This window comes from Manacus candei, unplaced genomic scaffold (assembly GCF_025592945.1).
Source record: "Manacus candei isolate 608988 ecotype Guabito, Panama unplaced genomic scaffold, ASM2559294v1 h1tg000003l, whole genome shotgun sequence".
Lineage (NCBI taxonomy): Eukaryota > Metazoa > Chordata > Aves > Passeriformes > Pipridae > Manacus > Manacus candei.
The window spans coordinates 10,536,131-10,552,723 of record NW_026138051.1 but is presented as its reverse complement, the minus strand read 5'-3'; the positions used below and the strand labels follow the sequence as shown (position 1 = coordinate 10,552,723).

Genomic DNA, 16,593 nt, shown 5'->3' with positions numbered 1-16,593 from the left:
CTGGGTGTGCAGGACGGACGCGACAAGAACAGACAGCGATGTCTGCCTTGGACTTGCAATCAAACACTGGGGAAAGGGACAAATCCTGCACGTCACACGTGTCTGCCGAAATTCTGCAGACCCTGAGACGCAGCAGAAACAAATTTGGTGATATCGGAGGGCAGCTTCCCCTACGGTTGGGAACGACCCAGTCATGTTTTTTCAGAAAGAAAACAGCCGTTTATTCTCTTTAGCTACTTCCTCTTAACAACGGGGGAGGGTCCCTGGGAGGGGAAACGCCGGGGCCGATTCCAGGAGTGCCCGGGGATGGCTCCGGGCTCGGTGCCGTGCTGACACCTGCTGTCGGCCCTGCCGCGGGAGCCGCCCGAGCATCCCGGGTTCAGTCAGCGACACTCGTGCCGGGGCTGGGAGGCTTTTCATAGAACGGGCTCCGGAAACGGGAGGAAAAGGCAAAACCACCTCTGCGAAGGCGCGTGGCAGCCGAGCAGTGAGGTTTGTGCAGCCGCGGAGGGGTAAAGACACAGGACAAAGCAGCAGGTAGAGGGAACAACTTTAATAGAATCACAGAATAGTTTAGGTTGGAAGGGACGTTGAAGGTGATCTGTTCCAACCTCCCCCCCCCCGACAAGGGCAGGGACACCTTCCACTACCCCGGGTTGCTCCAACCTGGCCTTGGACACTCCCAGCGATGGGGCAGCCACAGCTTCTCTGAGCAACCTGTGCCAGGGCCTCACCGCCCTCACAGGGAAGAACTTCCTCCTATTATCTAATCTAAACCTACTCTCTTTCAATTTGAACCCACGCCCCCTTGTGCTATCACTCCAAGCTCTTGTTGAATGGTCTCTCTCCGTCTGTCCTGTCGGTTCCCTTCAGATACTGGAAGGGGCACAATTCGGTAACCCCGAAGCTTTCTCTTTTCTAGGCTGAACACTCCCAATTCTCTCAGCCTTTCCTCACAGAAGTGCTCCATCCCTCTGATCCACTCCGTGTCCCTTTTTTTTTACAAGCCCAGAAGGCTCTCAGGGATGGAGAGCCGCGGTGCCGGTCTCCGTTCTCCAGTCGCTGTGGGTGCCACAGCCCAGTTCCCTTTCCTCGCGGAGGTCTCTTTCCGGCAGGAACCTCAGAAAGGACTTTATTAACGAGTTCAAGCTCCCGCAAGACAGGGACAGCCCCGCGCCCCCCAGTCCCGCCCCCGGCAGGGCCGGCGCCGCGCCCGCCATCTTGGGGCCGGGCAGGGCCGGGCCGCGGTGCCACACCCAAACCCGTCCCCCCGGCACAGCGGCTGCCCCGGTGCCACACCCAAACCCGTCCCCCCCGGTACAGCGGCTGCCCCGGTGCCACACCCAAACCCGTCCCCCGGCACCGCGCGACTCCGGTGCTACACTCAAATGCTTCCCCCGCGGGCGGGCGGGCGGTGACGCAGCACGCCGGAAGTGAGCGGGCGGGACCGGGGCGGGGCCGCCTCCGGGTGCCGCAGCAAAACCCTTCCGGGCGGAGGCGGCCGCTGGCGGGCGGGTCCCGCGGCCGGGCCGGCGATGGCGGGAGCGCGGCGGTGAAAGGGGCGGAGAGCGGGGCCGGGGCCGCGCCGGGCGCTCGGGGGGGTGTCCCTGCCCTCAGCGCGGCGCGGGAGCAGCGGGGCCTCGCCCTTCTCCTGAGGCGCGCCGGGGCTATGCGAGGGCCGCGGTGCCGCCTGCGCTAGGCCCGGGCCCGGCGGGAGCGGCGAGCGGGGCCCGATGCGGGAGTACAAGGTGGTGGTGCTGGGCAGCGGCGGGGTGGGGAAGTCCGCCCTGACCGTGCAGTTCGTCACCGGCACCTTCATCGAGAAGTACGACCCCACCATCGAGGACTTCTACCGCAAGGAGATCGAGGTGGACTCGTCGCCCTCGGTGCTGGAGATCCTGGACACGGCGGGCACCGAGCAGTTCGCCTCCATGCGCGACCTCTACATCAAGAACGGGCAGGGCTTCATCCTCGTCTACAGCCTGGTCAACCAGCAGTCCTTCCAGGTAACCTCGCCCCGCACGGAGCCGTCCCTGCCCCGGGGAAGGCGCTGGGCTGGGCAGGAAGTTTTTTGAGGGTGGCCACGTGTGCGGTGTGAGCGCGTTATCAGCGAAGGGCCAAAAAGTGTAAATGCCCGGCTTGAAAGCGCGTTTGCCAGCCCCGCTTCCTGGTTGAAACTGCTTGCTTTGCAGGTACTTATCAGGGTGCCACCATTGTTAAATCCCACGCAGTGCTGGAGAACAATGACCAGCTCCCACTTCTCCAGCAGAAATCTCTTGGCAATCCCCTTTTGTGAAGAAATCACTCGATATTAAAAGCGAGACTTCCCCTTCCAACCCCCCCTCTTTCCTAAAAGGCATGTTTCTGCAGTTGCTCCTGAAGAGAGCCTCATTGTTCTGCAGTTGTGACTTGTTAAGTGAGCTGCTATTTTCCGCCCCCTCCCCCCAAAATATATTTCTGTCCAGCGTGAGCTCGTTGCTCTCACAGCATAGGTGGGGCACTGGCGAGGAGAACCAGCCACGGGCGATGATTTGTGGGCCTGGATTTGATTTCTGCTATTAAAACTCTCCAAAAAAATATTGAAATATCTCTGCCAGTAACTGGTCTGAGCTGCCTCTAGAAGCGAGGCTTTGTTTTTGGGCAGTAAGCGAGTTCAGCAGTGCTGTGAGCAGCGCAGGGATTTCCAGCTCCTGCGTTGGCCTGGGCTGCCGAGCTGGGTGTGTTCCAGCTGGTTGGCAAGACCTTGCACACCCCCACTGGAGCGGCGCGTTTGCTTCTGCTGGAGGCTAAACCTTATCTTAGCAGAGGCCTCGAAGCAAGCTGGAGACATACTTATCTTTGGAAAACAACAGCAGTGACATTGGGATGCTTCTGCTCTCGTTTTCACTGATTTTGGGGGGCCAGGGAGCTCCCATTATCCAAGGAATGGATGCACAGTTAGTAATCCACCCTGTTAATATTTAATTATCCCCGTCTGTCTGCAGCGTGTTTGCTCTGGAGGCTGTAGGTGTAAACCACTCTGCAGCTCTTTACACAGAGGTAACTTCAAACGCTGGAATTGCTTTGTCTGAGAACTATGCAAGAATTTGTAGGACTTAGTACTGATAGTAACTTAAAACACTCGGGGGGCAGAGGAGGCTGACTCAGACTTTCAAGTGTAAACTCCCCATGTCGGCTCAGACTTGAATAAATGCATCTCTAGGTAATAAAATCTCTTTACAGCATCTAATTTGGTTACTTACATGGGATTAAATGTGTTCACAATGAATTATTTCATTCTACAAGTGAGAAGACTTTATTTAAATTGCTGGCTTCCTCAAGCTGTAAGCTAAGCACAAACTTCCTAAATGGTTGTGTAATGGTGTGGTCCTGTTAGGGTTACAGGTCCTTAGACTGGAGGCAACTTCTTCAGAAAGCTGAAACCAGCTTTCAAAGCAGTGATATCCTGTCTTCCTCCAGCTGAACTGACTGTCTGAGAGCACAGCAGTCACTTTCTGTTTGTATGTGCACGTAAATGCTATAAAATGTGCATGCTTTTATAGAAAAGAAAAAATTACTTTTAGTAACGATTAGTAGTAAGTTTTCTCTGAGCTCTGCAATGGCTATGAACTTGGCAAGTCTTCGGATGTATTTTTCATGTTCTTTTGCACATGAGGATTGTTAAGATGTGCTTCTGTAGCAATTCCATGTGACTGTGTGTACTAACCAGTTGGATTGTTTGACCAGGACATCAAGCCAATGAGGGACCAGATTGTCCGGGTGAAGAGATACGAGAAGGTTCCTCTGATCCTGGTGGGGAACAAAGTGGATCTGGAGTCGGAGAGGGAGGTGTTATCTGCAGAAGGCAGAGCCCTGGCTCAGGAGTGGGGTTGTCCCTTCATGGAGACGTCAGCCAAGAGCAAAACAATGGTGGATGAACTGTTTGCTGAGATCGTCAGGCAAATGAACTATGCCTCCCTGCCTGAGAAACAGGATCAGTGTTGTACAACTTGCATCGTCCAGTGAGAGAAATTAAGAAAAACCTCAACCATGGCCATACAGAGCAGGTTGGTGGAACAGTTGTCACTAACTGAGGTGCACGAGCACACTGTTTGAGTAAGCAGAAAAAGTGACAGGGAGTCTGAAGTGAAGCAGTCTAACCTGGAGGCAACCTTCCTCCAAAAGAGGAAGACCTTGTGCACTTGACTATTTGAGTCAGATGGACTTGTTGTGTTACCTCAGTAGGGTTAGTCAGGGAATGCTGCATTTGCTTGCAGTAATTTTACAATGACACAAAGTGTATGATCTCATCTGCACCTATTTTGACTGTCAGTGCTGTATTTGACATTACGTTATCCTTAATGTTTTGTGATGTTCCTGTAGTTGGTATCTGGATTATTTTCAAGTAGTGGGAGTTACCTGGGAGTTCAGTGGGGTTATTGTGACCAAGTTTCCCAATAGTTTTGCTGAGAAGACTTTGAGCTTGTTTAAAATAAACAGAATTCTGTGGTACAGAAACTGAATGTACTTAGAGTACCCTTCTGCCTTATCAGAAGTTTCTCTTGGAAGAAAACCAACCTGAGTGGTGAGCAGTGGCTTGAAGCCCACATGTACTAGTCAAGGGTGTGCACAAAGTGCTCTTCATCTGAAATGTCCAGAGCAGAGAACACACTGTAAAATGGCTTCCCAGTGCATGGCTCTCCTTTCCCCAGTGACTCATAAGAGGTGTGACAACAGAGGCAGAGGGGCCTCTGCAGAGCTTCCCCTGTGTCAGGTGTTGCTTTGATTTGTATTTTTTTCCTCAAGGACATCTGCCTTTGACCCTTCACACACGTGGTGGTTGTTTTCAGTACCTTTTTCACCTGATGGTGACAATGGGTCTGTTCCTTCCCTGTGCACAGCAGTACTGTCATTCCTGTGAGGTGGTTCTGGACCCCTCCCAGCTGTTGTTTCCCCTGTAGCTGTTCCAGGTCTGTTTTCAGCATTGGCTTGAATCCATATTACTGCAAAGGGCTCTTCCACACCATTGATGTGCTCTGCGTGCAGCCAGCTGGTCCTTCACTTGTCCCTTGGACCTGTCTTGACGAACAACTCCTCATGATCTCTGAGGACAAGTGCAGGAATGAGGGAGGACGTGAAAATTCAGGGGAAGGAACTACCCCTTTTGACAGCTGCACTGCTTGAGGCTCAGACTGCCACTGCCACGTTAGTAACTCCTGCTCAACTCAAGGAGCTTTTTGTGTCTGAGTGACAAGAGGGAAAATAGGTTATTACTGGAAGCTTTGGACCATGTATCCTCTTTAATCTTGAGTGCAAGGTCAGAGAGTGAAGTCTCAAAGCTTGTCTTTGAGATTGTTATCAAGTGCTTTGTGAATGTAAAATTTTAGATGCTTGTGGCCCTGACACTGTCATGCTATGGGTACTACATGATGTTTTTATCTGCAGTTCTGTGAAATTAGGAAGGGCTGCTGTCACTGTAAGAGGTGTATGTAAGTTCAAGATTTACTTGCTGAAAGCTGAGCAAACTGTTTGTACTGGAGCAGAGAAAAATGCAAATTAAGTCTTTCCTTGTACAGTAATCACACCAGCAGAGCCTATAGGGTTATAGGAAGGAATGAATCAAAGGAATTACTGCTTTTTTTAGTGAGGTGCTGCAGGGTTATAATACCCTGAGTTGCATGTAACAATTGCAATGTTGCAGCTATTTCTAAGGCAGCTTCACAAACAGGATTATGTGGATTGAAGTATGGTTCAAAGTTATGGCAGTCCCCTGGGTTACTAGTGGTTCATCTTGTGCAGGTTACTGTCTTCAACTCTGACAAAATCAGGCCTTTCATCTCTGAAGTACTTCCAGAATTGGTTTCTTCTAAGGGAGGTTTCTTTGTAACCTGTCTGCTTCTGGATTTAGCATTAAATAGCAAGTTTAATCTTAGAAGTGAAATTGAGGTAGGGGCAGGGCCACATATTATTCCTTTGAATCATAACTTGTGCTAGATTTGGTGGGTTTCCTAAGCATGCTCTTGTTTCAGAAGAAACATTTGTATTCTTATGTCTTTGTGACCCCTTGAGTTAGAGGTTCCTAAGCTTTTGTAATATAGATTTCCTCTTCTTCCTTCTGCCTAGCTTAGAGTCACACCAAGCCTCTAGCATCAAACTGCTTCCTTGCTTCTAGGAAATGCTGCCTCTGCTCAGTGTAGTCTCATCACTTGTGCCAAGCAAGCCTTTCCTTCCTGAGCTGCTTTCTATTTAGTCCAGATCTTGCCATGTCTGGAACTTTAATTACTCATCCTGGCTCTTCACAGGCTTCATGCTCTGTGTCTTTCATTTCAACCTCACATTTTTGGGGTATTTTCCTCTTCCTGGCTCCCACTCTGTCCTCGTTCTTTGATTGAGTAGATGTAGGGTCTCATTAACTTTATCATAAACCTTTGCTGCCTGATAATTTCTTCTGATGTGCTCTGGTGTAGGAGAGGTTCTGATGGTGTCTTGTGATAGCCCTAATCAGCCTCGTAATCCTTCTGCTTATCTGTGATCGAGGAAACAATTGCTGCATGTCAAACCTCTGCTTTAGCAGTGACCCCTCCTAGGCAAACTGAAACTGAGAAGTGGAACCAGCTCTCTGCAAACCTGTGTGTAGGAAGTGGGCTTGAACTGTAGCTGTGTCCTGGAATAATCATCATCATCATCTCTGAGTTCTGTAACCTTGTGTCCAGGAGGAGTCTGAGTGTGGGTCAGTTGTTCACAGTGAAATATGTAGCAGCAGTTTGTGCAGTGCCTGCAGTTTTCTGGTGCAGAAATCCACGAGAGATGCCTTGAGTGAAATCAAGGATGGAACATAACTGCATAGTTGGGATAACCCATAGTTTATTTCAGAAATGTGCGTCGTTCTTGCATCCTGTTTCCCCCCTCTCCTTTCCTGCTTCTGCAGTGGTCTTGTGTTGTTTTGTTGCATTCAGAGATATGAGATTTCCAGCAGCTGCTCTCTGTTCCTTGCTCTAGTTTTTCTCTTGAATTTTCAGTATGACTGTTTTGTATTTTGAATCTTCTTTAAAATATGGCATCTGTTACAGTCCTTGTGCATTAAAGGCTTTCTGTAGGGATACTGATCAGATTGGGAACACCTTAATATTGGGGTGAAGGGCTGATGCTGATGAGTGATTCCTGTCCCCTCCATTCATGAGTAACTGATATTAGTTAGGCTGAAGGAAGAGTGTTCCTCTCTAGACATAAAAACTGAAAGCATACTCTCTTCTGGCCTGTGTGGCTGTGCAATGCAGGGTTTGCTGCTTTGACAGTACAGGGACCCTCCCCATCTAAAACTCATGGACCAGCAACAGTGTGGGGTAGGAATGATCTCACCAGACTGGGAGAGAATTACTGTTAGCTGGGAAACATACAAACAGGCAAGAAAAACCTGGCTGTTTGTTCCCATCAGGGCAGGAGTGCTGCTTCTGAATGTTGGGGGTGACCAGCTGTTAGGCAGGAAGAGGAACCCTGGCTATATCAGAGCACTCTGTCATGACTAACTGGCCCTCTGTCGTGACAGAAACTGTTAATTGAGAGCAAATCAACAGCTGAAAAGAAACAGTGCAATAGGAAACATAAGGTCCTGACTCCTTTGGAGAAATTACTTCAGGAATAGAGAAGACTCCTCAAAATCCCCGAAAATCCAAGGATCAAGCTAGAGTAAAGTACATGCATGTGCATATGAAAACCAGGTTTCTACAGACTTTGAGCTTCGCCTGACGCTTTTGGGATATCTCTGAAGATAAATCCTGTGAGCTACAAGCAAGTTATCAGAAATACAGAGGTGTTTTGGTCACATTGGTAATGTGTTTGTGTGCTTGATTGAGAATGCTGGTATTATAATTCTGTCTCTGCTGAGGCTGTCTCATGAATGTTAAGGGGCTTTTTTGAGTAGTCATTTAGAGGATTTGATTACTGAGAACTCAGATGTCAAAACTGAGTGAGTTGGCTCATCTCCCTGTTCCCAGAACTTGTGCAAAATGCAATTGCTTCGTGTTACTGGGTGTTCACCAATGCAAAGCCCCAGCATAGGTGTATTTGTACAGGAGAATTTAAATTTTTTGTTTGTTTCAGATCTTTAGATGCAATTTAGTATCCCACAGAGGCAGCTGTTATGAAGTTCATAGAAATAAGTTATCTGCTTCCCTCTTGTACTACCAGAGTTAGTGGAGGAGACCTTAGGGAATGCCACTGTGTAAAGCATTGGAGCTCAGTATGGAAAACTGACGGTTCCACGTGGTGGGAAGAGCTGAGTTCACTTTGGATGTGTCTTGAATATGGCTTTCATTAGTTATTTTGTTTAAATTGCAGATAAAACTCAGAGGAAACTTGCACAGATGCTGCTTTGGAGAACTTTCAGCCCAGGTTGCAGAGCTGAGCCTTGGTAAACCTGTCTCTATTACAGCACATTGCCATACATCTAAGTGCATAAGGTTGGTGGCCTCCAGGATCCACACACCTTGATCGGAATGCTTAGCATGTTTACCATAAGTTTTAAAATCTGTTCTTTATCTATCAGTCCTTTTATAGCTTTCTAAGTTCATATAATGGCTAATATGCAAGAGTTCATTTTTAATATTTTAATTGATTTCTTTAATCAATTTCTGAACTTGTATTTATTAAATACTTAAACTCAGTATTACCTACTCAATGCCTTTTAAAAGAAGAGAGTTTTAATGGAGAATAAATTGAGCCTTAAACAAATGGTTACTTCTGTATATTACCTCGCATCAGTGCTTATTTCTATTTGCAAGGTTTTCTCCTACAAGGTAGTTGGTCATTCTTTGAGACTTTTTGTTTACGTGTGACAGTGTCATGAAAAGATACTGAAGGCACCTCTGTATGGATGTAGTATCCCTTTTCTTGGCAAATGTAGCTGTGACAATGTGTTTGTAACTGGTCCTATTTGACAACAGGGATTACTTGGAACAGGATGCAAAGTCTCCAGCTGATGTTTCTTGCAATCTTGGGTTTCTTAATCAAAAACGACAATTGTAGCATTGAAAAATGGCAGCACACTTTTCCTTCTACTGAGTTTCTAAACTTGCTTGTTTACAAATAGCTTCTCTATGCCTTTGAAAAGGGATAATGTATCCTTCAAAATGGGCTGTCTGCATAGTCTGTCAGCTCAGCTTTGCCTGGCACAGTAAGAGACATCTAGTAGACCTCTGCACATGTAAATCTAATGCAAATAAGATCACTTTACATTTTATAGTTCCTAATATTTGTCTTTCTGAATAATATTTTAAAGCAATATTTGTTAAAGTTTTTCTTGCACTGTCACAAATTGCTTTTTAGTTTGGTTTTTTTTCCCCCAGTAAACAAGTTTAATACTAGAGACAAGTTGGTGAAACAAGGGGAAAAGCACCAGGTTTCGGTGATACTAACTGCAAGCGTGCTTTAAACAGCCATTGCCTTCCTTATTGTTTACCTGATCAACATTTTCTCTGAATACTTGAAAATTTTAACAATAACACAGGTATAAAGAGCAGAATGAAATTGTACAAAGAGCAGACAAAATCTTTTTGTTCAGTTTATTAACGTGTTGCATACATGAGAGCTTTTTCTAGCAGTGGTTTAAAATGTGTAATTTTTTTTGCAGAAATTTAATAACTGCAGCTCACCTACTGCACCAAAGTTCTAGGTTTTTAGGAGCCCAGCTTTAGTCATTTGAACATGCTTCTAGAAATGTACATTCTTTCCCTGTAATAGCTAAATAACTATGAGAAAAGCTCCAGTAAAAGCAGTGATGGATATATGAGGTTAAGCAGTTGAAAACTCATTAATTGTATTCTGGATGATGGCATTTAAAACAATAAAAAGATCACCGGTACAGTATCTCAACATTAATGTGTTTTATTGGTAATAAAGCAGGCTGACTTTACAGTGTTAGCAGAAATAAAGATTCTGAGTCTACATTCAGTGTTGAATTTGAATCCTGAAAAGAAGAAGACACCAGGATTTCTGCCTGATTATTGAAACACCTGATTTTTTTTCTGTGGGGTTACTTGAAGTTTTTTTTTCCCCTGTTTGTACAAACTTCATAAACAGGCTGAGGCTAATACTTAGGTTTGCACTTTAATATCAGAATTAAACCAAACCTTGTATTCAAAGTAGATTTTTTTTTTAAGTGATGGTTGTTGATCTTTTTTGTAGGTTGTAAGGAAGTAATAGGAAATAAAAGTAATTCATAAAGATCCTAGTTTTCCTTTGTCTAAGGAGGAAAAAGTTGGTTGATATTGATCAGTGGTTCATTCCTATGGGTAGTTTTCAAACCAGTGTTCATTTTCATTGACCTCAGCGAAAAAAAAAAGAAAAAAGAAAAAAAAAAACCTTAAGAAACTTGAACTAGCTTAGAGTGACAGGACTGGGAAAACGAGAGATGGTTTCTTCAGCACACTTTGGGGGGAAAAAGGGACCAAAAGTTTATTTAGGCTTCCTCAATAGTTTGCATGTGAAGTTGCTTATTAGAGTAAGAGGCTAATAATAAATGCAATATGTATTGTCTTTACTATGGCATCTGTTTAGGAGTTGTTCAAATCACTGCAGTAGGGCTCTACAAATAAAAAATGTAACCTAACATCAAGTATCTAATGTACTGTATCTTTATCAGTGATAGGTGAAATCTGGAATAACAAGTGCAAAAATGGAACAATTACCTATAATGCTTTGTAAAAAGTTTTTTCCAGTAGAATTCATTCTTGTCATTTTGTAAGACAACCCTACAGTCCACCTGTTTGTAACTTTTTTAATAAAATAGATACCTGTATTACCAAACTGGGGTGACTAGTCTGTGTTCAGTTTTTTCTGGAGTGGGCTGAACTGACAAGCTGCTGCTGCTTTTTTTTTTGGTTGGTTTTGGAGTTTTTAAGGTCCTGGTTGTTCTAAATGCAGTAACTGTGTCTGAATTACCATGAGTGAGCCTTTCTGGTGCAGGGGGAATGGGGTGTGCTGCTGTGCCCTGGCTGGGTGTAAAGCTCTGAGAAGAGGGAACAAGGGCTGTGGATCATCTCCTGTGCCCGGCAGGGACCCCTCCGAGCTGGGGAGCCTGTTCAGAGCAGCCACAGGGCCTCTCCTCACAGGCCAGTATGATGGTGTTTTGTTCAGAAGTGTCTCTCTTGTCCAAATCTTTAATGTTCTTGTTTTTCATACAGGCTTTTATGTGTGTGAGGATGGCCCTGAGTCCTGACATCACCTTGCAGTGTCTGTAGCTGCTCTCCATCCAGAGCTGACATCTCCCCACCATGCCAGCAGAGCGAGGCTCTTGGAGCTCTGCTGCAGGAGAGGCACAGGAATTTTCTAGAAAATCTTACAGCTAAGAGTGCCCAAAGCCATTTGATAACAATTATCTTAAATGCTCAGTAAAAGCCTTGAATTTGCCAAGTCAGTGATTGTCATCTGGGCCCTGTAACAAAAAGTGCATCTTCCAAGAACAGGCAGTCTTGGCACTGACCTTTAGTACTGCGCCTGTAACTAAAGCTGTGTCTTAATGTTAAATGTGATTTCAAGTTAAGGAAAAACTTGCTGCCTTGGTACCTTCAGTTCTGAGTGATGTGTCAACAGACAAAACCACGTAGCCTGCTCACTGCCCCTCCTCCAGCTGAAACAGCGTTAGCCTTATCTTGTAGGTGGGTTTTTGTGCTGTTTCTTCTTCCTGCTCACACTTCCTTTGCTGAAATGGAGCAGTAGTTTCCATCTTGAGAGGAAGATGACAGAGAAGGGCAGACTGCCCTTCTAAGTGATTTTGGGCGATATGTCTGCTTTCTTGACGTTGGCAAGTGTGACCTTGACTAGTGTGACTGCAGCACAGGTGTGAGGCCTCTTCCCACCCTGCTCCCCCACCCAGCACGGGTGGCACGTAACTGCACCACTGATGAGGGCAGAGCTGGGCCCTGCAGCCAGGCTGGGTGCTCTGGGGTACAAACCACCAGCCACACCAACCCCACAGCGGGGACAGCCCGGGAGGAAGCACAGAGAGGGACCCTGCATGGGTGGAGGGTGAACCGCCGGCCACACCTCGTGTGGAGCTGCGCGCTCTTATCTGCCCCAGTAGGCTGGGCTGTAATTACAGTGTGAAACTAGGTGGAAGTGTCTAGTCTTAATTAAAATGAGATACACGGCTTCTGAAGTAGTACATGTTGACCTGTGTGGGTTCTCTCTGCTGGGAAGTCGGCAGCCCGGGTAGCTGGGTTTGCTGGTAGTCACTTCGGTTGTGTGAGTCACCGCGCTCGCAGCTGGAGGAAGCACTCACAGCTCCTGTAGCTGCAGGCGAGCTCTGTCAGGAGGAGACGTGGCCCTGTGCTCTGCACTCTGAAAGTGAAATAATGTGGCTTTTGGGTTTTGTCTCTGCCTGGCCAATACAGCTGCGAGGAACAGAGAAGAAGGACTCTCAGCTGCAGATCAGCACAGCGTTCAACCCAAGGGTGATGTCCCACCTGCCGTGGTTTGTGCACGCTGCTGAGGGCAGCACTGAGCTGACGATCACCAGGCTGCAAGGTTGTAGGGGGTGAAACTTGTTCTCTGCGGGAACAGTGTATTTAGTATGGAATCAGCCTATTTGCCTCTGGTGCTCTCCTTCAAAGCAGAGGTTCTCTTCAAGTCCCTCCAAAAGGTCTGGAGCAGTAACTGCAATAATTGATGGGGAGGAGTCTCTCGTGTTGCAGGAATCTGCAAAATATTCACTTGTAGGGGAGGCTTTACTGTTTGTTTTGTGTCGTGTCTGTGCTCCTTGATGTTCTGCTGGTTCTGTCTGAGTGCACTGTGACAGCTTTCTAGCAGTGACTTACTTTCTCCTAATCATATTTCCAGCGATTAGGCTTGTGTGGGATTTGAGACTCCACAACACTGCCTGTTACTGGGTGACCTCAATTGCTCTTGCCTGGGAAGAAAAGTGGTAACTGTAGGACTTCCCTCCTGGGGGCATATGTGGAAGGGTGTGTTGGACTTCCTTGGAATCGGATGCACCAGCATCATAGAATTGGACTCCTTGCAGGTAAATAAATAAGTGGGCAAGAGCTTAAATAACAATGTTGAAAAAATATCAGACTTATGAAAACTGTTAGTATCTTTTACATATTTGTGAGACTATAATGTAGCTGGTTCAGTCTTAGACTTCTTGTGCTTCTACTGAAAGGCATAATTGATAAATGACTGCAGCTCAGTAAACCAGACATTCAGCTTTTTGGGAGCTTTCTGGTTCTTGAAGTTACTTTTGTCTCTTTTTTCCTACTGTTAGGCTGACTAGTTCATACAGTTTTATATTCTTAGAAGATCTGCCTTGACATTAGACTTAAATTATCTGATCAACCCAGAAAAGAGAAAATATATTTGCTGTTTGTGACATTCCTTAAGGGCTACTTGTCTTTTTGGGAATTGACACATGGGATGATCAATTATCAGCTTGGGATTTGTCCTACTGCTGGGATAGATCTTAAAACCTTTTTCTTAAAATCAAATAAAAAATGATTGTGTGATCGGCAACAGCCTGGCTGCTGTGGGAAAACAAGAAGAAATAAACTGAATTTTCAGCAAAGCTGATTTATGCTGGAAAAAAGAGAAATCTGCTCACAGAACACAGCTGAAGTGCTGGAGGAAGCTGCAGCTACATGGGGTGGTGGAGAATTTTCAAAGATGATATTGGGTAAGCACTGCTGGAGGAAGGAGTGTGTGAGGCTGTACAGCTCCTGCTTCTGTACATTGGGCTGTGTCGTGGGATCTCTGAAGTCCCTTCCAGCCCTGTGTCTCTGCAACCACAGTCACATTACTGCTCCTGGCATTATTTTCCATTCATTGTTCCAGGAATTAACACAGCCTTGCCAAATGCTCTGTGTCTAATCTCAGTAATGCAGATGTATTTTTAATAGGTTAGAAGAAAGGTTTTAGCTGCAGGGCCTGCCTGGTGTCAGGCTATGGTTAGAAGTACCTTGGTGTCCAGCTGGGTTCCTTTCCTTCTAGCTGTCTGTCCTGTTCAGTACCTGTAGCTCAGCATCTTAGACCATCTAAATGGTTTCCTCTTGGGACTGAATTTAATAATCTAGGAAGGTTTTATGAATGTACTCCTGAAACCTTGGGACAGGCACAATGTAGGAATGTTTCCTGTTCTTTGAAATATGTCTGTTTCATAGCTGCCAACATCTGCCAGAAGGCCCTGGAAGACAAACCACAAAGTTGGGATTACCTTTGACCACTACAAAAGTACCAAGCTCACAGCTTCAGGTGGGTGTTGCTCTCTTGTCCTCCCTCCACTGCCTGCTATGAAGAGTGGCTCTGGCACACCTTTTGCTCTGCTGTGAGCTGGATACCTGGAATTTGGCACACCTTGGTAGGACTGAAGTGTGATGAGGGTCTTTTGAGGAAGAATAAAAGGAAAAGGCAGGAGTGATGGAAGAGAGCTACCTGAGAGGGAAACATTAATAAAACTCAGGCTTAAAAATCCATATGGTGAGATGGGTGTGATCCATTGGCCTGGAGGTACCTGGAGAACACATGCATTGCTTTGCCTGGATGTAATCAAGGCTTACTCAACCAGAGTTAGTTGTCTTGAGCCAAGAGGGAAACCACATCTGTGGTGAAAGTAAGCAATATAGTTCATTAGAACTCCATCCTTTCCACTAGGATTCAGCCTCTTCATCGGGCATTGCAGACTCAATTTGGCAGCTTCCTAAGACAAAGCTGTAGGATCCTTTCTGATGCTCAGCAAAGGTTTTCACCATCCTGGTCTTTAATTCTCTTCTGATGGGTTGCTGCTGCTTCTTCTGGTCTCGTAGCTCTCTGTTGCCAGGGCTGCATGAGCAGACGAGCAGGGCACTGTCCACCTGCCAGGCAGATTTCTGTGCTGTGGTGCATGGGCTCCATGATTTTTCTGCTGAGGCACAATCTGGGAGAGATCTGCTGGTGAGTCATGGAAAGCCTCAGGGTGGATAGGTTTGTCCTCCTGACAGCACTCACAAGGAGCAGGAGCCTGGGCATCCAAAGGCCTCGTCACAGGACTGCAGGAGTACAGGTGAGAGCTCACAGTGCTTTTACCCTGTTGGTGTGGGGATGTGTGTGAGTGGCCCGGGAACAACTTGTGTGAAACAAATAAAGGACAGCATGGACCATCCTGTGCTGTGTTAGTGCTGTACAGAGCTGGTGAGGTGCATCTCCCCAGCTGGAAATCCCTGAATGCTATGAGATGCCCAAATCCTTGGAGGCATCAGCGCTCCTTTGACTCGATACATTCATGAGGCTTTACTTTTCTGTGTAAATTGCTTTCCTATGTCTTCAAAGTGACCTGTTTGAATCAAACATCACAGAGTGCTTTTCTTATAGCTGTGCCAGCAACAGAGTGCCACTGGCATATTAAAAATGAGATAATGTGGTCTGGATATCAGGAGTTGGGGCTGGTATTTAGTTTCTTGTACAGCTTGTGCTGTCATTTGCATTTGCTTGTAGCAAGCTGCCTTCTGCAGTGCCTGGCAATAGCTTCTAGACAGCATATAAAATCTGAAAAAGGAAGAAAAGTCAACAATGCACATGGATGCACCCTGGAATGTGTGATGGCTGGGCTGAGCTGCTCATCCCTGCACGCTGAATCCTTTCCTGCGTTTGTCGTTGGGCACCACCAACACCACGAGAGGGAGCGTGGAAGCAACGAGTGGTTCATCCTGGGCTCTATGGATGCTTAGATGGTCTGGCTTAGAGTAGGGCTCTTCTCTGGTCCCGGGAGTCAAACACGATTCAGCACAGGCTGAAAACAGAACAGAAATGGAAATAAATTTGTATTTCAGGGCTTTGTTAGCGTGGTGTGAGAATATTTTTAAGAGGGTGCCAAAGAAAGTTTTGCACTTAGGGTTAATTTGTCTCAGGTGTCTGGGATTGCAATTGTGCTTTGGGTCTTTTTTGCATAATCAAGATTATTTGGGATTTTCTACTCCGCTGTTGCAGGCAGATAAAAAGAGCCATTTAACTCAGCTGCTGAAGCTGAAATAAAAATACAATCGCAAGAATAAGACTGATGATTCTACGAATCCTTGAGAATCAGAAACTTACTAAAAAACAAATTAAAAAAAAAGGCAAGTCAGGCAATTGTCTGTTAATTTGGCTTAGTGCTTAAACTCAGTTAAACCTCTTTAGTTTGTTATTATTACAGTTGGGTCCAGCAGCCGAACTGGCATTCAGGGTCACGCTCAGCTGGTTTTCCTGGAGCACTTGCCCACAGGAGAGCAGCCTGTGCACAGCAGAACTGCTCCCCAGCCCCGTCCTGTTTGTCTGGTGATCCTCACTGCCTCAACACTGATGCAAATAATCTGTATAGCTGGTGTATTATTGTGTCATCACCTGCACTGGAACCACCTGGTCTGACACAGTCAGATGATGCAATTCTTCTTTAAACCTGCCTTAATTTCCAGTCTAAGGCCAGGGGTGTTCACCTTCCTTCCTCCCTGTTCACTCACAGCTCTCCCCTCCTTGTCAGTCTCACTTGCAGACAAGTTGTTAAAGCTGATGGACACCAGGGTGTCTGTGGGGCTGCTTTTAGGGAATTGTATTTGTGATGTTGCGTTGCCCCAAGCTCGAGTAGAGCCCTCAGTGGGAGGTAGCGAGGTAGGA

The 16,593-nt window shown here is 46.4% G+C and overlaps 1 protein-coding gene across 1 annotated transcript; it reads left to right on the top strand.

Moving 5' to 3' along the window:
• Nucleotides 1–1,444: 1,444 nt before the first annotated feature.
• Nucleotides 1,445–10,782, top strand: RAP2C (RAP2C, member of RAS oncogene family). The gene is made up of 3 exons (XM_051784995.1): nucleotides 1,445–2,006; nucleotides 3,727–4,046; nucleotides 8,317–10,782. The coding sequence occupies exons 1-2, from the start codon at nucleotides 1,734–1,736 to the stop codon at nucleotides 4,003–4,005; spliced, it is 552 nt and encodes a 183-aa protein (XP_051640955.1). The 5' UTR covers nucleotides 1,445–1,733; the 3' UTR covers nucleotides 4,006–4,046; nucleotides 8,317–10,782.
• Nucleotides 10,783–16,593: the final 5,811 nt, after the last annotated feature.